At 66.0% G+C, this 23,130-nt stretch overlaps 2 protein-coding genes across 3 annotated transcripts in view; one reads left to right on the top strand and one right to left on the bottom strand.

The window, feature by feature from the left end:
* Positions 1-2,470: 2,470 nt before the first annotated feature.
* On the top strand, positions 2,471-11,131 carry LOC135312157 (zinc finger protein 777-like). Of its 2 annotated transcripts, none has more exons than XM_064445248.1 (7): positions 2,471-2,581; positions 3,297-3,587; positions 3,850-3,976; positions 4,979-5,215; positions 6,267-6,521; positions 7,249-7,362; positions 8,330-11,131. In XM_064445248.1, exons 1-7 carry the CDS (start codon positions 2,558-2,560, stop codon positions 9,379-9,381), a joined length of 2,100 nt encoding a protein of 699 aa, XP_064301318.1. In that variant the 5' UTR covers positions 2,471-2,557; the 3' UTR covers positions 9,382-11,131. The 2 variants fall into 2 exon arrangements, with proteins under 2 accessions (XP_064301318.1, XP_064301317.1); XM_064445247.1 differs by having other exon boundaries at positions 4,979-5,224.
* Positions 11,132-12,041: 910 nt separating this feature from the next.
* The window catches only part of LOC135312163 (zinc finger protein 777-like), a 30,110-nt gene continuing 19,021 nt past the window's right edge, over positions 12,042-23,130 (bottom strand). The window contains exons 3-5 of the mRNA XM_064445256.1: positions 15,656-15,782; positions 15,088-15,210; positions 12,042-13,564 (exon numbers count right to left, since the gene is read on the bottom strand). Of these exons, the coding sequence (XP_064301326.1) occupies positions 12,513-13,564; positions 15,088-15,210; positions 15,656-15,782 (1,302 nt within the window). The 3' untranslated portion in view covers positions 12,042-12,512. The remainder of the gene's footprint in view (positions 13,565-15,087; positions 15,211-15,655; positions 15,783-23,130) is intronic.

Here is a 23,130-nt window from a genome sequence, read left to right as displayed (position 1 = left end):
TTCATCCCAGTGCTCCCATCCCAGTGTTCCCCCATCCCAGTGCTCCCTTCATCCCAGTGCTCCCATCCCAGTGCTCCCCATTCCCAGCGCTCCCATCCCAGTGGTCCCTTCATCCCAGTGCTCCCCCATCCCAGTCCTCCCCGATCCCAATGCTCCCCCATTCCAGTGCTCCCCCAATCCCAGTAATCCCATTCCAGTGCTCCCATTCCCAGTGCTCCCCCATCCCAGTGCTCCCATCCCAGTGCTCCCTCATCCCAGTGCTCCCCCCATCCCAGTGCTCCCCCCATCCCAGTGCTCCCCCATTCCCAGTGCTCCCATCCCAGTGCTCCCCATTCCCAGTGCTCTCCCATCCCAGTGCTCCCCCATCCCAGTGTGCCCCCATCCCAGTGCTCCCCCATCCCAGTGCTCCCATTCCCAGTGCCCCCATCCCAGTGCTCCCATCCCAGTGCTCCCATTCCCAGTGCTCCCCCATCCCAGTGCTCCCCCATCCCAGTGCTCCCATCCCAGTGCTGCCCCCATCCCAGTGCTCCCATCCCAGTGCTCCCCCATCCCAGTGCTCCCCCCATCCCAGTGCTCCCCCATCCCAGTGCCCCCATCCCAGTGCTCCCCCATCCCAGTGCTCCCCCAATCCCAGTGCTCCCCCATCCCAGTGCTCCCCCAATCCCAGTCATCCCATCCCAGTGCTCCCATCCCAGTGCTACCCCATCCCAGCGCTCCCCCCATCCCAGTGCTCCCATCCCAGTGCTCCCCCATCCCAGTGCTCCCATTCCAGTGCTCCCATCCCAGTGCTCCCCCATCCCAGTGCTCCCCCATCCCAGTGCCCCTATCCCAGTGCTCCCATCCCAGTGCTTCCATCCCAGTGTTCCCATTCCCAATGCTCCCATCCCATTGCTCCCCAATCACAGTGCTCCCATTCCCAGTGCTCCCATCCCAGTGCTCCCCCCATCCCAGTGCTCCCATCCCAGTGCTCCCCCATCCCAGTGCTCCCCCATCACAGTCCTCCCCGATCCCAATGCTCCCCCATTCCAGTGCTCCCCCAATCCCAGTAATCCCATTCCCAGTGCTCCCCCATCCCAGTGGTCCCATCCCAGTGCTCCCCCATCCCAGTGCTACCCCCATCCCAGTGCTCCCCCCATCCCAGTGCTCCCCCATTCCCAGTGCTCCCATCCCAGTGCTCCCCATTCCCAGTGCTCTCCCATCCCAGTGCTCCCCCATCCCAGTGCTCCCATTCCAGTGCTCCCATCCCAGTGCTCCCCCATCCCAGTGCTCCCCCATCCCAGTGCCCCTATCCCAGTGCTCCCATCCCAGTGCTTCCATCCCAGTGTTCCCATTCCCAATGCTCCCATCCCAGTGCTCCCCAATCACAGTGCTCCCCAATCACAGTGCTCCCATCCCAGTGCTCCCATCCCAGTGCTCCCCCATCCCAGTGCTCCCTTCATCCCAGTGCTCCCATTCCAGTGCTCCCCCATCCCAGTGCTCCCCCATACCAGTGCTCCCATCCCAGTGCTCCCCCATCCCAGTGCTACCCCAATCCCAGTGCTCCCATTCCAGTGCTCCCATCCCAGTGCTCCCATCCCAGTGCTCCCCCATTCCAGTGCTCCCATCCCAGTGCTCCCCCATCCCAGTGCTCCCATTCCAGTGCTCCCATCCCAGTGCTCCCATCCCAGTGCTCCCATCCCAGTGCTCCCCCATCCCAGTGCTCCCATTCCAGTGCTCCCCCATCCCAGTGCTCCCATTCCAGTGCTCCCATCCCAGTGCTACCCCAATCCCAGTGCTCCCATCCCAGTGCTCCCCCAGTCCCAGTGCTCCCATCCCAGTGCTCCCCCCATCCCAGTGCTCCCCCATCCCAGTGCTCCCATCCCAGTGCTCCCCCCATCCCAGTGCTCCCCCATCCCAGTGCTCCCATCCCAGTGCTCCCCCCATCCCAGTGCTCCCCCATCCCAGTGCTCCCATCCCAGTGCTCCACCATCCCAGTGCACCCCCATCCCAGTGCTCCCATCCCAGTGCTACCCCAATCCCAGTGCTCCCATCCCAGTGCTCCCATCCCAGTGCTCCCATTCCAGTGCTACCCCAATCCCAGTGCTCCCATCCCAGGTCTCCCATCCCAGTGCTACCCCAATCCCAGTGCTCCCCCATCCCAGTGCTCCCATCCCAGTGCTCCCATCCCAGTGCTCCCCACTCCCAGTGCTCCCATCCCAGTGCTCCCATCCCAGTGCTCCCCCATCCCAGTGCTACCCCAATCCCAGTGCTCCCCCCATCCCAGTGCTCCCTATTCCCAGTGCTCCCCCCATCCCAGTGCTCCCATCCCAGTGCTCCCATCCCAGTGCTCCCATCCCAGTGCTCCAGCACCGGGGGCACCGCGGGGTCCGTGGGTCGGTGGCGCGGGGGGGTCCGCGCGTGGGTGTCCCCGGCCCCGCCCCTCCTCGCCCGGCTCCTCCCGCCCGCCAGGGGGCGCCCGCGCGGCCAGGCCCCGCCCCCGCCCCCGCCCCCGCGGGCTCGGCTCCCGGCGGGCAGCGCGCGGCGCTGCGCGGGGCGCGCGGGGCCGGTGGCGGCCGCCATGTCCCGCCGGGTCCCGGCTCAGGTGGGCGCCGCGCCGCGCCGGGCCGCGCCTCTCCCCGCCCCTCCCCGCCCGGAGCCCCCACGGCCCGGGCAGCCGCGGACGGGGCCGCCGGCGGGGACGGGCCCGGGGCATTGCGGGGGTCCCCCCCGGGGGTGCCGGTTCGCCGGGACGGGGTCTCCCCCTGGGGGCCCGGGGCGGGTGGGGCTGGGGACCCCCTCTGGGGTGCCGGTCCCAGGGGATTGCCCCCTCCCCCTCCTCTGGGTGCCGGTTCAGGGGGATAGGGGGGTCCCCCTGGGGTGCCAGTCCTGGGGGAGGTGAGGCTGGGGACGCCCGAAGGCTGCTGGGCCCGGGGGATTGGGGGGGTTCCCCCCTATGGTGCCGGTTCAGGGGGAGGTGGGGCTGGGGACCCCCAATGGGTGCCTGTTCAAGAGGATTGAGGTCCCCCCAGGGTGCACGTCCCAGGGCATTGCGGCAGGGTCCCCACTTGGTTGCCTGTTCAGGGGCACGGGGGTTCCCCTGGGGTGCCAGTCCCGGGGGAAGTGGGGCTGGGGACCCCCCCCCCCCCAAAACACTGCCAGTCCCAGGGGGTTGGGGGGGGAGGAGGTCTCCCAGGGGATGGAGGTGGCGGGGTGGGGTCAGCCAGTGGCTGATGGTTCCCCCAGGGGATGTGGGGTCTGGGGGGGGTCCCACAAATGGCCAGACCCCCCCTACTGCCCTTCACCCCCCATCCCCCCAGGGCACCCCCCGGCGCAGGGCAGCGCAGGCCATGGGGCCGCGGGCCGCGGCAGGGCAGGTGAAGGCCCAGCAGCTGCAGGAGCTGTGGAGCCGGACGGAGAGGGCCGAGCGGCGGCTGCTGGCCTGCGAGAACCTGGTCGGGGAGCTGGGCAGCAACCTGGCCGCGCTGGGCAGCCTCCTCCAGGAGAACGGGCACCTCCGGCAGCGCCTGGACAACGTGGAGAACCTCCTGAAGAACAGGAACTTCTGGATCCTGCGGCTGCCCCCCGACTCCCGAGGCGAGGTTCCCAAGGTAACGGCATCCACCCTGGCCCTTGGAAGTACCAGTGCCACCAGCGCGGCTGCGGCGGGGGTTTAGGAGCTGCCAGAGCGATTTTAGCTCTGGGGGCTTGGGGAGTTGGAGCGCCTGCGAGCCCTGGACTTGCCGCTGACAAGCCCTGATCTGGCAGGGGCGTTTTGCTCTCTGCCTGCCCTGAGCTCCGGTGAAAAGCCAAGCGCTCGCTCCCGTGTGCGTGGTTTCCCGTTCTCCGACCACGTCACGCTTGTGATTCCAGGTACCGGTGACATTCGATGACATTTCGGTGTACTTCAATGAGCAGGAATGGGAGAGGCTGGACCGCTGGCAGAAGGACCTGTACAGGGCTGTGATGAGGGGAAACTACGAGACGCTGATCTCCCTGGGTAAGGCACAGCGTTTGCACCTCCGGGCGAGCCTCACCGGCGGGTAGGCTGGAGCGTGTCCCGCCGCAGCCCGACCGACGGGCCGGACACCTGCAGCTAGCAGAACCGCTCCTGGGCAGTCAGACCCACGCGCTTCCCCTCCTTACCGCTTGTAGAGCGATAAACGATGTAAGAGAGGCCTGTAGTCAATTGTAGTAGCGAGTAATACAAGCAAGATTGAGTATAAGAAATATCCGCGTGAGATGTTCCTAAGGACTATATGTGGATTCCAGGGTCAGGGAACCATCGCGGTCTTCCAGCGCAGTTCAGGAATTATCTGTGTGGAGCCCGAGAACTGCATCTTGAGCTAGTGCTCGTTTTCGCTCTGCTAGCCCCTCTGCAAAGCGACGGGGCGTTTCCACGTACCTTGGTAAAGAACTGCTCTAATCACGCTCCGTCTTTCCAGGGGCGCCCGCCATGTCCTTGGATGACTTGGGCTGTAAGATACTCCCCTCCTAACGCTGTTTCTTGGGCACAACCAGTAACGTGCTGGTCTGTGCAGCTGCTGAAGCTGAGGCTTCGCTTTTCTCAGTATTTTCTAGAAACTGAACAAACCCGTTCCTCTCACAGTCCATCTGACCCCGGCATCTCTGCGGAGCAGGAAGCTTTCTGTCCCTACGCCAGAACGATGGCTCAGAGAGTTGCTCTTTGAATCACTGCTAAAGTTGAAATGGGAAGAAAATGTTAAAGACAAAGCCTTTCCCTCTCCTTTAAGATTTTAGTTCATGCTCTGCTGTTTAGATTCTCTCCGTACTTGAGCTACAGCCTTGGGGGGCTCCTGCGCTAGGGCCAAGAGAGCAGCAGCACCTTCCTGGTTAGGGCATGGAGAGCACGTTTGGGTCCCTACCGCCTGCTAGACCTGGGCTTGGGGAGAGAAGGGGCACTTTGACAGTCTGACGGAATGAAGGTGCATCCAGTTCCTATCAAAACACGCTGTCCTCCGCTCCTCTGCCCCCTGAGCAGACTATGCCGTGTCCAAGCCCGACATCCTGTCCCGGATCGAGAGGGACGAAGAGCTCTGTGTCAGAGACGGTCACACCGAAGAGGGTCAGGAGCCCCCGCGGACGCATATCGAAGAGGGTCAGGAGCACCCCCCGGCGTGTACCAGAGAGGGTGGGGAGCCCCCGCAGCCACCAGAAGGGACGGATGAGATGGAGGAGGCTTTGGGAGGAGAGGAAGTCCCCGTGGCAGCTGGCACAGGTAGGTCAGGTGGGTGCCAGGAGGAGGTGGCAGCTCCTGTCTCAGCTTTGTCAGTGCCTTTGTTAGACACGACCTGCTCTGAGGGTCTGTTGGCTGTATTGACCTGAACCTCCACAGAGCGCCTCGAATCTTGCCTCCGAGAGGAACGTTGATGCACGGCCAGCTGAATCCCGTGGAGAAAAATAGACAAAGCCAGTCAGGAGGGGCTGGGATGGGGTCTGGAGCGGTGGGACAGACCTCGTATGAGCCCTCCCCGTCCTGCTTCTGTGCAATTCGGCAATCCTTCTTCACCCGATGGCGTGCATGAGGCCTCGGGCTTCCAAAGACACCCCTGCTTGCGTGGCGAGAGAGGAGCCGCGGTGGGAAATGGGGGATCTGGGGACCTGCGGTGGGAGGGGGAGGCTGGAGCAGCGCTGCCCGTGCTGGGGGGGCAGACGCGGTCAGGCTTGCCCTGGGGCGTGGCATGGCAGAGCTGGAAAACCCAACTGTTAAAGAGCACGAAGGCTGGGCAGGAAAGGTAGGAGATGCTGGAAAGGGACAGGCAGACCCTGACGGAGCCAAGAGAAGAAGAAATGCGTGGGCAGAGCTGGGATCGAGAGCTCTGTCCTGCAGGACCGAGGGGTTGGGGTGGAAGAAGCCGCAGCAGAGGCCTGGAGGGCGCAGAGGGCAGGGCGGGCGCTGTCCTTCGGGGAACGTCACCCAGAAACGATACGAGCCCCAGGCGTGTGTTTGTTAAGTGCTCCCGGGAAGAGAGGAAAAAGGTGATGTGTAGGCAGAGGCTCTCCCTCGCTGAGATTTCAGTTCGTGTTCTGTCACGCAGATCCTCTCTGTACTTGAGCTACAGCTCTGCTCGTGGGTGGATCCCACCGCAGGGCCGAGAAAGCAGCACCTGCTTTCTGCTCAGAGCACGGACGGTACATCTGTCTGTCCGTACCGCCCGCTAGACCTGGCCTTAGGGAGAGAAGGGGCACTTTGAGAGCCTGACGGAATAAAGGTGCAGCCAGTTCCTAACAAAACACGCTGTGTCCTCTCCTTCTCTGCCCCTGAGCAGACTGTGCTGTGTCCAAGCCTGACGTCCTGTCCCGGATCGAGAGGGACAAAGAGCTCTGCGTCAGAGGCAGTGAGGAGCCCCCGCGGACACACGTCAAAGAGAGTCAGGAGGCCCCACAGACGCACACTGAGGACAATCAGGAGCCCCTGCAGACACGTACTGGAGACAGTCGGGAGCCCCTGCAGCCACCAGAAGAGATGGGCAAGAAGAAAGAGGCTCTGGGAGAAGATAAAGCCCCTGCAGAAGCTGGCACGGGTAAGTTAGGTGGGTGCCAGGAGCAGGACTTGCCTCCTCGGGCTGTTCCTGTCCCAGCTCTCTTGGGAGGGCTCCCGGCAGCGTCTGAGGGGAGGGCACGGCAGGTCACTGCTCGAGGGGAGCATCACCAGGGACAAGCAGAACCCGTGGGGCGCGTTGTCGGGGCGCTGCCGGGGAAAATGGAAGGGGTCCGAGGGCCTGAGCACAAGGTGACGCGGGAGTTGTACCTGCAGAGCTGGTGGGGAGGGATTAGGAGGGGCGAGGTTGCTCTGCAGAGGTGACGGCGTGGGGGGCATCTGCTTTTGGTCCTTGCATGTGGCTTCACTCCAGTTCCTTCTGACACTTCACATGCTTTCCATGAAATCGTAGAGTCATTTAGGTTGGAAAAGACCCTTAAGATCATGGAGTCCAACCGTTAACCCAGCCCTGCCAAGCCTAGCACTAAACCGTGTTCCCAAGTGTCACATCTACATCTTCTAAATAACCCCAGGGACGGTGACTCCCCCACCTCTCTGGGCAGCCTGTGCCAGTGCTTGACAACCCTTTTGGTGAAGGAATTGTTGCTAATAATCTAAACCTCCCCTGGTGCAACAAGTCATGGCTTCTTGAGCCGCAGCACTCTCTGGCTCTTCTGCCCGCTCCCAGCGTGTCTCTGGTCAGCATCACACCGAAGCAGGAAGGTGTGAGCTCTCCACAGGCGTTTAAAATCACTCTTTTCTGGAAATAGGTCTCCCCATCCTGGTGATGAATGTCATGTCCCTGAGTGCGCAAAAAGCGGAGCCGCGCAGGGAAGATCAGCCCAAGGCAGAGATGGAAGAGGACCCATCTGAGTCCAGCACCGGTGAGAAACCCAGTGCAGGGGAGACGCGGGGCCCTGCAGGCGGGAGGCAGCTCCCAGCTCACTAATGTGCTTGAAATGGGGAAGGAAGACAACATTTCAGGCCTTTTTTTTTAATCCCCAGCAAGGGAAGGGGGCTGGCGTTGGGAGTTTCAGCCCTGTCGCCTCTGCGGAAAGAACAACGGTGCAGTTGGGGTTCCTTCTCTCAGAAATTGGGCGAGGGCTGGTAGCAGTAGCGTGCTTCCTTCCTCCAGCTCTGCTGCGTTACGGCAGGGCTGGCCTCGAGCTCCGGTCGCCTGACGCTCCTGTGGTGCAGCCCTCCTCGTGCCGGGAGCAGGGGGTGTCGGCGGGGGGGCACGGCCGTCCGCAGGCACCCTCTGCTCTGGTCCTGAAGCTTTGCCAAGCCGACACGCAGAGCGCCTTCCGCTTCAGGGGCTCAGAGCCCGTTCCTGGCACTGGCGTTAAACGGCGCGGGTTCCGGGCACGGCTTACGCCGGCTGGACCGCCTGGCTGCAGGCAGGGAGTGGGGAGCCCGCCGCAGCCCTCGGCGAAGCGCAGCCCTCACGGGTCCGCCTGCAACGTTTGGCGTTTGCTGGCAGTGCCAAGCTTGACAGAAGCCAAGAGCCCGCAGCACCGCGGGCTGTCGCTCTTCGGTGACCTTTTCTCCTGCTACATCTCATGGCCGTCGCCGGCGTCGGGGTTGCAGAGGCAGAGCCCTTTGCGCCACGGGCCCAAAGCAGACCGCAGCCTGGTTCTTCCTGGGAGTGAGAGATCCTCCCCCCGAGACCACGCTGGGTTGCTCAGGGCAGGCAGGATGCTGTGGTGGCACCTGCGCCTCTCCAAACCGCGTTCTCGGATTTGTTGGTAGCTCCTCTCTTGCTAAAAGCCATCTCAGCGCTTTGGGATTTGTCCGCAACCCGGGTTTGTCCTGGGAGCGTGAATGACCGATGCCTCCGTTGTTCCGTTTCAGAGGAAGGCTTTTTACTGGGAGATGAAATGGAGTGTGAAGGGGCGTCTCCTGAAAACGTCAAGGTGAAGGAGGAGGAACCCGAGGCGTCGCAGGAGGCTTCCGCACCCTCTCCCGCCCCAGACATCCAGAAGTGCCCCAAAAGCGAGCAGGCCAAGGCCAAGAGCAAGAAGAAGCCGAGCAGGTGCGCGAGCAGCAGCCTGCTGATGGGCAACTGTCGGCGCGGCTACGTGCGGGAGTGGTCGCACCCCTGCACCGAGTGCGGGAAGCGCTTCCGCCTGAAAATCAACCTCATCATCCACCAGCGGAGCCACGCCAAAGAGGGGCCCTACGAGTGCACGACGTGCGAGATCAGCTTCGCGGACAAACGCCACCTGGACCGTCACCAGAACATCCACATAAAAGACAGGGCTTTCGGGGCCAAGGTCTGGGGGAACGTCCACCCAGAGCTGAGGATCCGGCCGAGGGGGAAGTTCCACGGGATTTTCTGCGGAGGCGCCCACAGCCTGAGCAACGGGACGTACGCTGGGGGGCCCTGGCTGGGCCAGGCCAAGGAGGAGCTGGACAGAGGGCAGCAGAGTCCCAAGTCTCGTAGGAAGCCTGCGAAGAAATGCAGTTTTTGCAAAAAGATTTTCTCTTGCACCTTTTCCCTTCAGCGGCACCTGCAGACCCACTTGGAGCACAGGCCGTATTGCTGCGCCGCCTGCAAGAAATGCTTCACCCGCAAAACTCACCTCTCCCGCCACGAGAAAATACACGACCGCCAGAAAGCCCTGGCTGCGCTCCAGCAGCCTGCGGCCGTCGCGCCAGCGCCCCAGCAGCAGAGAGCGGCCCCGGAGGCGCTCGCCGGCGGCAGCAGCGGACGCGTTGCTCGCTCACCGGCGTCGGAGAGGAACGTTAGCCCCGCGGCCGCCGCAGGCAACGCGGTGCCGGCAAACGTGCCGCTGGTCAGTCCCGCGGAGCTCAGACGGGCAGCCAAGAGCTGCCACCTCCACGACTCGGGTGGCAGAGCCGGCCGGCCTGTGGTCAGACTAGGAAATAGGGCGGAGAAATGACACCAGGAGAGATCCGAACCGCTCGTGTCCGCGGGGAGGAACTGCGTGAGCGTCGATTTTGCACATGGCGGGGCGCTGGGGTTCTGAACCATCTGTCCGCCGGATTTCAGGAGCTTTCCTGAATTGCAGAAGGAATCAAGAGCTTGGAGAGCAAATTACAGAAGCCTCCAGTGATCCAAAACGCTTTACCATTCCTCAGGCTCTCGTGTCTGCTGGCTGACGCATGAAACTTTCCGAAGCTGACCCTCCTGGGTGACCCCCAGGTGTGTCTCCTGCAGCCCAGCGAGAGGCATCGCGGGCCGCGGCCGCGCTCACCCGTTACCTGACGCTGGGGCTGACCCCACGCGTTTGGAAGTCCAATTACACAGTGAAGAGGATGGAGAGAAGGGAATCACGCTGGCGAGACAGGCGGGATTCCCAAGGAGCCCTTCATTCCACTGACAAAGCTGCTTGACCAAGATGCCGGATGGAGAGAGCGCGGCATCTCCAAGACCCCCCACCGCGTCCTGGCCACGCTTGCCCTCGCCCGCCCCGGTGAGGAACCCCGCTAACCCCTCAGTCAGGCTGGGAACACCTCAGCAGTGCGCTGGAAGATAACGCAGACCAAATCGAACCACAACATTTTCTGCCTGCGAGGGTGCTGCGGGGGTTTCTGGGGTCCCAGCCACACTCCTTCCTTCACCGAGGCCAGCCTGTGAGAGCCCGAAACACCCACGAGAGTTAATTCCCTCAGGACCAGCCTGCACAGGTGGGGAGTGACTTCAGAAACGCTTCAGGGCTCCCGTGCAGGAGCAGCCCCTCGTCGGAAGGAAGCCCCCCCACTCCCCAAACTGCAGGTTATCTCCTTTAGTCACGTGCAAAATCCCACCGTAACTAATCCTACGGAAGAGTAGTTCTGCTAGCTACCTCAAACGTCTTGGGGAGTGAGGCCTGCCCAGAGGCAGACGGGTGACTGGAGCCCGGAAAGCAATGAAAGCCAGGCCAGGGGTGGCTCTGGCGTCCCCAGGAACCGCTCGGACCGCAGCCGGCGCGCGTCCCGTGCGCTGCTGGGAAGCACCGGTCGCGTACAGAGGGAGGAAATGGGTCCTGGTGGCGTCGCCGTGCAGACCAAACCGAGCAGCTGTTGGGACTCTTGAGTTTTCTGGGGGTTTTCTTTGGTGGTAATCACACAGACACCTCAGTACGGCTCCATCCCTCTCCGGGAGGTTTGCTTATCATCATCTTCATTCCTGGCTGCTCACGAGGTCTGGCGGGCTGTGGGGGAGGCTGCCGCGGGCAGTGTGCTCTGGGCACCGAGGAGATGCATGGGCCGCGTCCCGCTGTGATCCTCAGCGCCGAGCGGTGCCCAGCCCCCTCCCGCCCCGTCAGCGCTGCTCCCCGGGGCCGCAGACCACCTCCCGCTGCGCCTCTGGGCCAGCCCCTCCCTCGATTCCTGTCCGCCGGCATTGCGGGGCGCCTGGGCTGCGGCGGCGGCAGAACAAGGGCCGGTGCTGGGCTGTGCCGACCGAGCTGGTTGGAGACCCCAGCGGCCCCCACTTGATCCCGGTGACACGGGACGAGTCAGCTGGTGCGATGGTATTGCTGGCGGGCAATATGGCCGTGGTGGCGTGGAGGGGCCGGCCTCTCCCTCTGCCCAACTGTCCCAACCGGGGCGTGTTTCTTCTGAAGCTGGTCTGACTGGGACTGGCGTTTCCTACACAAGCCCAGATCCCTTTCTCAGGCCGTGGAATCAATAAACTACTTGTCTGTACCACTGCCTGGTTTGGGGGGTCATTGCTGGCAGCTCTGTCACCCCCGTCTGCGGGCTGAGTTACCCCCCATCCTGGGCCTCGCTGGGCAACCCCCCACCAGTACATTCCAGTCCTTTGCACTGGGACCAGCACCCTGGTGTGTTCCCCCTCCAGGACCCCCCCCCAGCACCCACCGGGCTGCGCTGCCTGTGCGTGACTTGGCCACCGAAGCCGCCCTCGGTGGATTTGGCCACCGGGACCTCAGCCTGTGGTGGCGGCCATGCTGTGGGGCTCCAGGTAGGGGTGTTGTCACCCCCCGCCCCACTGTCCCCAGCGTGTCCCCCGGGATGTCACCATCACCCAGGGTGGCCCCTGGGATGGCATCAACACCCCTGGGCCAAAGCGAGGGGACAGGAGCGCTGCCTGGAGGTGCTGCTGCCCCCAGGGCGGTGCCACGGGGGGACTCAGGCTGCTGGCACCCACGGAGCCGCGGTCGCTCCCACACGGGGACCGCGGCCAGGACGGTCGAGCCCCTCGCAGGCGGGAGGCTGAGCGGCCAAGGGGAGCAGGGAAGGGCAGGCAATGGCGCAGACCAGACCGCTGCGGGCAGGGGGGAGGTATCACAGCACAGGGGCTGTGATTTGCAGCTCTGTTCCCATCAGGCGCTCCCCATCGCGTTCCTCCCCTCGGCCGAGAGAAGGCAGCCGCCCCGTCCGCCTCCTCCCCGGCACGGTGTGCAGCCCAGGGCCCCGGCACACTCAGGCAACGGGAGGCCATGGGGCGGCTGCCCGCGGTGTGCCGAGCGGGAGCCGCACGCCTGCCCAAGCCCACGGGCGAGGCGTCGTTATAACGTGTGGGGCCGTGCACCCGCAGCCCCCTTCGCCGGTACCAGCCCCTCGCCGACACCCCAGAATGCGACAGGAGCCCACGTCAGCCCAGTCTTTTATCAGAGTCTCTTCCCGGCTCAGCCGCTGACCCCCGGCTGCCGCCCAGCCACCGCAGCCCCTCCTCGGGCCACCGAACGCCCCCACACCACCGCCACGCTGGTGGTGTTTAAATAACCCTGAGTTCCACCGCACCACGCCCCGCTCCGCAGCCGCGTTCCCCCTTCCCCAGGGCAGCGGCACAACCCGGCTCGGCCCCGGCCGCCGAACCTCCTCCGCTGCCTCTTGGGCCAGTCTCTTCGCCCACGCAGCGCATCAGCCTGCCTCCATCCTCCTCCTCCCGCAGGCCCGGGCGGTGCAGAGCCCCCCCCGGCACGGCAGAGCGCCCCGCGGCACTGCAACGAGCCCTGCGGCGGTGCGACACCAGCTGCCCGGCGCGTGCCGTCGTCGCAGGCTGCTGCGCCTCTGCGGAGCAGCCCGGAGAAACGCCGCCCCTTCCCTCCGCCAGCCCTGCGCCCTACGGATTATCCTGGGTCAAAGCTTTGCAGGGCCCAGTCACCCGGTCATGGTTCGGCAAGCCGACGGCGGGAGAGCCGGCAACGGCGTGGACTTTCTGGTGGTGGTTCAGAGACTGCCGGTGCCGGAAACTCTTGCTGCAGCCGTTGCACTGGAAGGGCCGCTGCTGGGTGTGCCGGCGCTGGTGCTCCTCCAGCGACGCTTTCTGGGGGAAGCTCTCCGCGCACTCGATGCAGCGGTAGAGCCGCTCCCCGGCGGCGCTGGCCCGCGCGGGCCGCGCTGCCCAGCCTCCCCGCAGCTGCACGCCGTGGATGCGCTGGTGCTTCTGGAGGTGATGCTTCTGGATGAAGCCCTTGCCGCAGGCGGCGCAGCGGTAGGGACGCTCCCCGGTGTGGATGCGGTAGTGCTTGTTGAGGTTGGACTTCTCGTTGAAGCTCTTCCCGCAGGCCGGGCACTGGAAGGGACGCTCGCCCGTGTGCAGGCGCTGGTGCCGCAGCAGCGCGGCGTGGTGGGCCAGGCTCTTCCCGCAGGCCGTGCAGATGAAGGAGCCGTTGCTCTTCCTCGCCTGGCTCTGCTGCCGCGCCAGGAGGTTGCGCTTCAGCCGGACGCTCTTCCAGCCCAGCGGCAGCGCGCGGGGCTCTTCCCCCGCGGCACAGGGACGATGCTCCTCCGAGCTGGGCTGCGACGAGGCCGCCTCTGCGGCGGTGTCTTCTCCCAGCGGCATTCCCTGGGGCAGGGCGAACGGCTGGTCAGTCCCCACGCTGAGCACGTGCTCTGTTGGGAAGGGCAAGCCCGGGGCAGGGTGAGCTTCCACCGGCACCACCACGGGCTTAAATTCGGGCTGGGGGGTCCCGTGTTTGCAGAACTCCCCTAAGCCCTCTCCTGCTGCCTTCTGCTCGTCCAAGCCGGCGCGGCTCTCCCAGGGCACCGGCTGCTCCTGGCTCAGGGGAACCTCCTCTTCCAGTCTCACCGAGGGCGCCTGCGGCAGAGCCAGGAGCGCCGAGCCTTCCTCCTGGGGCTGCTGCTCTTCTGTCTTGATCACGATCTTCTCACCTGCGGAGAGACAGCAGTTCATCCCCGGCAAGGAGAGCTCTCCCTCGCCCGCAGGAGCGGGAGCTGAGCTTCCCCTGCAGCACGTTGGCGAGACGGCCCAGAAATCGCTGTGTTAGAAAGGGAGTGGGGAGGTTTTACCGAGAGCAAAGCGGGAGAGGGACACGCGAGGTGGAGGGTGCCCCGGGAGGCGTTGGGGGCTGGCTGGGTATCCCGTTGGACCTCAGGACACTTGTTGGACTGACAGTGCAACACTCAAAGAAATTAAAACAGAGGAAACGGGAAGGCAAAGTTGAGGCTGCGGAGTCCTCTGTCCTGGAAGGAACTTTGTCAGGAATGGCCGAGTTCAGGTGGGTGGATCTGGGGAAAAGGATCAAAGCACCTGGGTCACACCAACCCCAGGCAGCGCCCCAGGCCTGGGGCAGAGGGGCTGGGAAGTGCCCGGCGGAGAAGGCCCTGGGGGTGCTGGCTGACAGCCGGCTGGGCATGAGCCAGCAGTGCCCGGGTGGCCAAGGAGGCCACCAGCCCCCGGGCTTGTGTCAGCACTGGGGTGGCCAGCAGGGGCCGGGCAGGGATGGGGCCCCTGTGCTCGGCCCTGGGGAGGCCCCACCTCGAATGCTGGGCTCAGGTTTGGGCCCCTCGGGACAAGAAGGGCCTGGAGGGGCTGGAGCGTGTCCAGAGAAGGGCAGCGGGGCTGGGGCAGGGTCTGGAGCACAAGTGTGCTGGGGGGCGGCTGGGGGGGCTGGGGGGGTTTAGCCTGGAGAAGGGGGGGCTGAGGGGAGCCCTTCTCGCTCTCTGCAGCTGCCTGAGAGGGGCTGGAGTGAGGGGGGGGCTGGTCTCTGCTCCCAAGTCACCAGGGACAGGACGAGAGGGAACGGCCTCAGGCTGCGCCAGGGGAGGTTTAGGTTGGGTGTGAGGGAAATGCCTTCCCTGCCAGAGGGGTCAGGGGTTGGCACAGGCTGCCCAGAGAGGTGGGGGAGTCACCGTCCCTGGGGGGGTTCAAAAAACCCGGGGACATTGTTTAGGAGGCCTGGGGGCGCTGGGCTGGTGGTTGGACTTGATGATCTTAGAGCTCTTTTTCAACCACAATAATTCTATAAAAGCAAAACTTTCCAGGAGCAGGAGGGACTGCCTGGCTGCAGGTGTACAGCCACAGAGGCACCCTCGTGCTAAGACTTGCCCCGTTTCCCTATTTTCCTCTCTTTTTTAGCAAGGGGGCTCTTTGAGGCTTACAGATTTGGTTTTAAAAGTTTTATGGAGGCCCTGATCACATAGCTTACATTCCCAACAGCTTCTGACCCAGCCCAAGACTGGAAACGCTCCCTGCGGGGACGGGATCGGTTCGGCTGGCTGCGTGTCGAGGGGGCGCAGCAGGGGCTCCGCTGCGGGCAGGCTGCAGCCCCCTCACTTCGCGGGCAGGCAGCGGCGGCGTGCGGGCGGCACCGGCACAGCGGACCCAGCACAGACCCTGCCCAGGCCTGGCGTTAGTGCTCGGCCTTCGCTGCCGAGCGGCCGCCGTGACTCACCGCCACCGAGGTGCCCCGGCACCGCTCCCTTCTCCGGCAGCCCGTCGTGGGTCCTCGCACCCGCATCCTCCCCGTCCTCAGCCGGCAGCAGCAGGGTGGGTTTGGTGCTGGCGTCTCCGGGCCCTGCGAAGGAGGAAGCAGCGGAACGAACTGCCGACGCTGGGGACCAGCACCAGTTCCCTGCCGTAAAGGGCTGCTCTCGCATAGCGGGAGCCGTGGGGTGCCCGCAGGGGTCCTGGGCTCCCAGACCAGCGGCTCCGGTTTCCCAGGACCACCAGAGCAAGCAGATGGTGTCGACCAAAGCAGGCAAATGATTTCAGCTACCCCAGGAAGAAGTGACTGTCAGGCACTCATCAGCCTTTAAAATATCAGTTAAAAATAGTGCTAGAATTTAGACCCGTCTGCAGCAAACCCCTCCAGGGTGGCACGTGTATGGCTGTGTGCTGGCAAAAAACGGTGCCGGACACAGCACAGGCACGTCACCTGAAGCCCCCACCGCGTACCGCCCTGACCGCGCGGGGAGGGACCTCTGCGCGTGTCCGACGCGTGAGCGGAGACTGATCCTCACCGAGCGACACCACGGCCTCGTAATCGGCCTTCATCGCGATCCTGTAGAGCTCCTTCTGCCGGCTGTCCGCGCTCCCCCACTCCTGCTCCAGCAAACTGGCCGCGTCATCCTCGCACACCGCTGGCACCTGAAACCGCAGGAGGCACCACCTTGGCGCTTCCCCACCTTGTCGGTCCCCCCGCGGCCCACCGCCTCCCCAGGAACGCGGGCTGCGTTGCAACCCAGCACGGGGCCGGAGCTCGTAGGGAAAGGAGCCGTGTCGCGGCTTCAGCCCGGGGAACAACTTCAAAACGGCAGAGCGAGGGTCACTCGTGAGCGCTAACCCCCCTGTGCGGGGGCAGGACGGGTGGGAAGCCACCGTCCCACTGGTGAGGCGACCGGTAAGACCCAACAAAGCTGAAAACGCCCGAGGTGATGGGGACGAGCTCAAGATAACGGGGACAAGCCCTGGGTATTGGGCACATCCCTGTCACCTCCGGCACATCCCTGTCACCCTGGGCACATCCCTGTTCGTCACTGTGGGCTCATCCCCGTCCCCTTGGTCATGTCCCCCTTACCTTGGGCTCACCCCCATTACCCAGGGATCATCCCCGTCACCCTGCTCATGTCCCTGCTACCCTGGCAATGTCCCCGTCCGTCATCCTGGCCACAACCTCGTGACCCAGCACACATCCGCGTTAGACAGGGCACATCCAGGTCACCCTGGTCACAACTCCATTACATGGGTCTGATCCTCATCACCATGGACACATCCCAATTACCCGGGGCTCGTCCCCGTCACCTGCTCACGTCCCATTACCCGGGGCTCCTCCCCGTCACCTGCTCACGTCCCGTTATTGGGGCTCGTCCCCGTCACCCGCTCACGTCCCGTTACCCGGGCCTCGTCCCTGTCACCCTGCTCACGTCCCGTTACCCGGGGCTCGTCCCCGTCACCTGCTCACATCCCGTTACCCGGGGCTCGTCCCCGTCACCCTGCTCACGTCCCGTTACCCGGGGCTCGTCCCCGTCACCTGCTCACATCCCGTTACCCGGGGCTCGTCCCCGTCACCTGCTCACGTCCCGTTACCCGGGGCTCGTCCCCGTCACCTGCTCACGTCCCGTTACCCGGGGCTCCTCCCCGTCACCTGCTCACGTCCCGTTACCCGGGGCTCGTCGCCGTCACCCTGCTCACGTCCCGTTACCCGGGGCTCGTCCCCATCACCCTGCTCACGTCCCGTTACCCGGGGCTCGTCCCCGTCACCTGCTCACGTCCCGTTATTGGGGCTCGTCCCCGTCACCTGCTCACGTCCCGTTACCCGGGGCTCCTCCCCGTCACCTGCTCACGTCCCGTTATTGGGGCTCGTCCCCGTCACCTGCTCACGTCCCGTTACCCGGGGCTCGTCCCCATCACCTGCTCACGTCCCGTTACCCGGGGCTCCTCCCCGTCACCTGCTCACGTCCCGTTATTGGGGCTCGTCCCCGTCACCTGCTCACGTCCCGTTACCCGGGGCTCCTCCCCGTCACCTGCTCACGTCCCGTTACCCGGGGCTCGTCCCCGTCACCCTGCTCACGTCCCGTTATTGGGGCTCGTCCCCGTCACCTGCTCACGTCCCGTTACCCGGGGCTCGTCCCCGTCACCTGCTCATGTCCCGTTACCCGGGGCTCGTCCCCGTCACCTGCTCACGTCCCGTTACCCGGGGCTCCTCCCCTTCACCCGCTCACGTCCCGTTACCCGGGGCTCCTCCCCGTCACCTGCTCACGTCCCGTTACCCGGGGCTCCTCCCCGTCACCCGCTCACGTCCCGTTACCCGGGGCTCGTCCCCGTCACCTGCTCACGTCCCGTTACCCGGGGCTCGTCCCCGTCCCCCTGCTCACGTCCCGTTACCCGGGGCTCCTCCCCGTCACCCTGCTCACGTCCCGTTACCCGGGGCTCCTCCCCGTCACCTGCTCACGTCCCGTTATTGGGGCTCGTCCCCGTCACCTGCTCACGTCCCGCTACCCGGGGCTCGTCCCCGTCACCTGCTCACGTCCCGGTACCCGGGGCTCGTCCCCGTCACCTGCTCACGTCCCGTTACCCGGGGCTCGTCCCCGTCATCTGCTCACGTCCCGTTACCCGGGGCTCGTCCCCGTCACCTGCTCACGTCCCGTTATTGGGGCTCGTCCCCGTCACCTGCTCACGTCCCGTTACCCGGGGCTCGTCCCCGTCACCTGCTCACGTCCCGTTATTGGGGCTCGTCCCCGTCACCTGTTCACGTCCCGTTACCCGGGGCTCGTCCCCGTCACCTGCTCACGTCCCGTTATTGGGGCTCGTCCCCGTCACCTGCTCACGTCCCGCTACCCGGGGCTCGTCCCCGTCACCTGCTCACGTCCCGGTACCCGGGGCTCGTCCCCGTCACCTGCTCACGTCCCGTTACCCGGGGCTCGTCCCCGTCACCTGCTCACATCCTGTTACCCGGGGCTCCTCCCCGTCCCCCTGCTCACGTCCCGTTATTGGGGCTCGTCCCCGTCACCTGCTCACGTCCCGTTACCCGGGGCTCGTCCCCGTCACCTGCTCACGTCCCGTTACCCGGGGCTCATCCCCGTCCCCCTGCGCACGTCCCGTTATTGGGGCTTCTCCCCGTCACCTGCTCACGTCCCGTTATTGGGGCTCGTCCCCGTCACCTGCTCACGTCCCGTTACCCGGGGCTCCTCCCCGTCACCAGCTCACGTCCCGTTACTGGGGCTCGTCCCCGTCACCTGCTCACGTCCCGTTACCCGGGGCTCGTCACCGTCACCTGCTCACGTCCCGTTATTGGGGCTCGTCCCCGTCACCTGCTCACGTCCCGTTACCCGGGGCTCGTCCCCGTCACCCTGCTCACGTCCCGTTACCCGGGGCTCGTCCCCGTCACCTGCTCACGTCCTGTTACCCGGGGCTCGTCCCCGTCCCCTGCTCACGTCCCGTTATTGGGGCTCGTCCCCGTCACCTGCTCACGTCCCGTTACCCGGGGCTCCTCCCCGTCACCTGCTCACGTCCCGTTACCCGGGGCTCGTCCCCGTCACCTGCTCACGTCCCGTTACCCGGGGCTCGTCCCCGTCACCTGCTCACGTCCCGTTACCCGGGGCTCCTCCCCGTCACCCTGCTCACGTCCCGTTACCCGGGGCTCGTCCCCGTCACCTGCTCACGTCCCGTTACCCGGGGCTCGTCCCCGTCACCTGCTCACGTCCCGTTACCCGGGGCTCGTCCCCGTCACCTGCTCACGTCCCGTTATTGGGGCTCGTCCCCGTCACCTGCTCACGTCCCGTTACCCGGGGCTCGTCCCCGTCACCTGCTCACGTCCCGTTATTGGGGCTCGTCCCCGTCACCTGCTCACGTCCCGTTACCCGGGGCTCCTCCCTGTCACCCGCTCACGTCCCGTTACCCGGGGCTCGTCCCCGTCACCCGCTCATGTCCCGTTACTGGGGCTCGTCCCCGTCACCCGCTCACGTCCCGTTACCCGGGGCTCGTCCCCGTCACCCTGCTCACGTCCCGTTACCCGGGGCTCGTCCCCGTCACCTGCTCACGTCCCGTTATTGGGGCTCGTCCCCGTCACCTGCTCACGTCCCGTTACCCGGGGCTCATCCCCGTCACCTGCTCACGTCCCGTTATTGGGGCTCGTCCCCGTCACCTGCTCACGTCCCGTTACCCGGGGCTCGTCCCCGTCACCTGCTCACGTCCCGTTACTGGGGCTCGTCCCCGTCACCCGCTCACGTCCCGTTACCCGGGGCTCGTCCCCGTCACCTGCTCACGTCCCGTTATTGGGGCTCGTCCCCGTCACCCGCTCACGTCCCGTTACCCGGGGCTCGTCCCCGTCACCTGCTCACGTCCCGTTATTGGGGCTCGTCCCCGTCACCTGCTCACATCCCGTTACCCGGGGCTCGTCCCCGTCACCTGCTCACGTCCCGTTATTGGGGCTCGTCCCCGTCACCTGCTCACGTCCCATTACCCGGGGCTCGTCCCCGTCACCTGCTCACGTCCCGTTACCCGGGGCTCCTCCCCGTCACCTGCTCACGTCCCGTTACCCGGGGCTCGTCCCCGTCACCCTGCTCACGTCCCGGTACCCGGGGCTCGTCCCCGTCACCTGCTCACGTCCCGTTACCCGGGGCTCGTCCCCGTCACCCTGCTCACGTCCCGTTATTGGGGCTCGTCGCCGTCACCTGCTCACGTCCCGTTACCCGGGGCTCCTCCCCGTCACCTGCTCACGTCCCGTTATTGGGGCTCGTCCCCGTCACCTGCTCACGTCCCGTTACCCGGGGCTCGTCCCCGTCACCTGCTCACGTCCCGTTACCCGGGGCTCCTCCCCGTCACCTGCTCACGTCCCGTTACCCGGGGCTCCTCCCCGTCACCTGCTCACGTCCCGTTACCCGGGGCTCCTCCCCGTCACCTGCTCACGTCCCGTTACCCGGGGCTCGTCCCCGTCACCCGCTCACGTCCCGTTACCCGGGGCTCGTCCCCGTCACCCGCTCACGTCCCGTTACCCGGGGCTCGTCCCCGTCACCTGCTCACGTCCCGTTACCCGGGGCTCCTCCCCGTCACCTGCTCACGTCCCGTTACCCGGGGCTCGTCCCCGTCCCCCTGCTCACGTCCCGGTACCCGGGGCTCGTCCCCGTCACCCGCTCACGTCCCGTTACCCGGGGCTCGTCCCCGTCCCCCTGCTCACGTCCCGGTACCCGGGGCTCGTCCCCGTCACCTGCTCACGTCCCGTTACCCGGGGCTCCTCCCCGTCACCTGCTCACGTCCCGTTACCCAGGGCTCGTCCCCATCACCTGCTCACGTCCCGTTACCCGGGGCTCCCCCCGTCACCTGCTCACGTCCCGTTACCCGGTTCTCGTCCCCGTCACCTGCTCACGTCCCGTTACCCGGGGCTCGTCCCCGTCCCCCTGCTCATGTCCCGGTACCCGGGGCTCGTCCCCGTCACCTGCTCACGTCCCGTTACCCGGTTCTCGTCCCCGTCACCTGCTCAAGTCCCGTTATTGGGGCTCGTCCCCGTCACCTGCTCACGTCCCGTTACCCGGGGCTCGTCCCCGTCACCTGCTCACGTCCCGTTACCCGGGGCTCCTCCCCGTCACCTGCTCACGTCCCGTTACCCGGGGCTCGTCCCCGTCACCTGCTCACGTCCCGGTACCCGGGGCTCGTCCCCGTCACCTGCTCACGTCCCGGTACCTGGGGCTCGTCCCCGTCACCTGCTCACGTCCCGTTATTGGGGCTCGTCCCCGTCACCCTGCTCACGTCCCGTTATTGGGGCTCGTCCCCGTCACCTGCTCACGTCCCGTTACCCGGGGCTCGTCCCCGTCACCCTGCTCACGTCCCGTTACCCGGGGCTCGTCCCCGTCACCAGCTCACGTCCCGGTACCCGGGGCTCGTCCCCGTCACCTGCTCACGTCCCGTTACCCGGGGCTCGTCCCCGTCACCTGCTCACGTCCCGTTACCCGGGGCTCCTGCCCGTCACCTGCTCACGTCCCGGTACCCGGGGCTCCTCCCCGTCACCCGCTCACGTCCCGTTATTGGGGCTCCTCCCCGTCACCTGCTCACGTCCCGTTACCCGGGGCTCGTCCCCGTCACCTGCTCACGTCCCGTTATTGGGGCTCGTCCCCGTCACCCTGCTCACGTCCCGTTACTGGGGCTCGTCCCCGTCACCTGCTCACGTCCCGTTATTGGGGCTCGTCCCCGTCACCTGCTCACGTCCCGTTATTGGGGCTCGTCCCCGTCACCCTGCTCACGTCCCGTTATTGGGGCTCGTCCCCGTCCCCCTGCTCACGTCCCGTTATCCGGGGCTCGTCCCCGTCACCCTGCTCACGTCCCGTTACCCGGGGCTCGTCCCCGTCACCTGCTCACGTCCCGTTACCCGGGGCTCCTCCCCGTCACCTGCTCACGTCCCGTTATTGGGGCTCGTCCCCGTCACCTGCTCACGTCCCGTTACCCGGGGCTCATCCCCGTCACCTGCTCACGTCCCGTTACTGGGGCTCGTCCCCGTCACCTGCTCACGTCCCGTTACCCGGGGCTCCTCCCCGTCACCTGCTCACGTCCCGGTATCCCGGGGCTCCTCCCGGTCACCTGCTCACGTCCCGTTACCCGGGGCTCCTCCCCGTCACCTGCTCACGTCCCGTTACCCGGGGCTCGTCCCCGTCACCCGCTCACGTCCCGTTACCCGGGGCTCGTCCCCGTCCCCCTGCTCACGTCCCGGTACCCGGGCCTCGTCCCCGTCACCTGCTCACGTCCCGTTACCCGGGGCTCGTCCCCGTCACCTGCTCACGTCCCGTTACCCGGGGCTCGTCCCCGTCACCCTGCTCACGTCCCGTTATTGGGGCTCGTCCCCGTCACCTGCTCACGTCCCGTTACCCGGGGCTCGTCCCCGTCACCTGCTCACGTCCCGTTATTGGGGCTCCTCCCCGTCACCTGCTCACGTCCCGTTATTGGGGCTCCTCCCCGTCACCTGCTCACGTCCCGTTATTGGGGCTCGTCCCCGTCACCCGCTCACGTCCCGTTACCCGGGGCTCGTCCCCGTCACCCGCTCACGTCCCGGTATCCGGGGCTCGTCCCCGTCACCTGCTCACGTCCCGGTATCCGGGGCTCGTCCCCGTCACCTGCTCACGTCCCGTTACCCGGGGCTCCTCCCCGTCACCTGCTCATGTCCCGTTACCCGGGGCTCCTCCCCGTCACCTGCTCACGTCCCGTTACCCGGGGCTCGTCCCCGTCACCTGCTCACGTCCCGTTACCCGGGGCTCGTCCCCGTCACCTGCTCACGTCCCGTTACCCGGGGCTCGTCCCCGTCACCCGCTCACGTCCCGGTATCCGGGGCTCGTCCCCGTCACCCGCTCAAGTCCCGTTACCCGGGGCTCCTCCCCGTCACCCGCTCACGTGCCGTTACCCGGGGCTCGTCCCCGTCACCTGCTCACGTCCCGTTACCCGGGGCTCGTCCCCGTCACCCTGCTCACGTCCCGGTACCCGGGGCTCGTCCCCGTCACCTGCTCACGTCCCGGTACCCGGGGCTCGTCCCCGTCACCTGCTCACGTCCCGGTACCCGGGGCTCGTCCCCGTCACCTGCTCACGTCCCGTTATTGGGGCTCGTCCCCGTCACCTGCTCACGTCCCGTTATTGGGGCTCGTCCCCGTCACCCGCTCACGTCCTGGTATCCGGGGCTCGTCCCCGTCACCTGCTCACGTCCCGTTACCCGGGGCTCCTCCCCGTCACCTGCTCATGTCCCGTTACCCGGGGCTCCTCCCCGTCACCTGCTCACGTCCCGTTACCCGGGGCTCGTCCCCGTCACCTGCTCACGTCCCGTTACCCGGGGCTCGTCCCCGTCACCCGCTCACGTCCCGTTACCCGGGGCTCGTCCCCGTCACCCTGCTCACGTCCCGTTATTGGGGCTCGTCCCCGTCACCTGCTCACGTCCCGGTACCCGGGGCTCGTCCCCGTCACCCGCTCACGTCCCATTACCCGGGGCTCGTCCCCGTCACCTGCTCACGTCCCGTTATTGGGG

Source organism: Phalacrocorax carbo, chromosome 2, assembly GCF_963921805.1.
Source record: "Phalacrocorax carbo chromosome 2, bPhaCar2.1, whole genome shotgun sequence".
In the NCBI taxonomy this organism is placed as follows: domain Eukaryota; kingdom Metazoa; phylum Chordata; class Aves; order Suliformes; family Phalacrocoracidae; genus Phalacrocorax; species Phalacrocorax carbo.
This window is presented reverse-complemented; position numbering and strand designations above follow the sequence as displayed.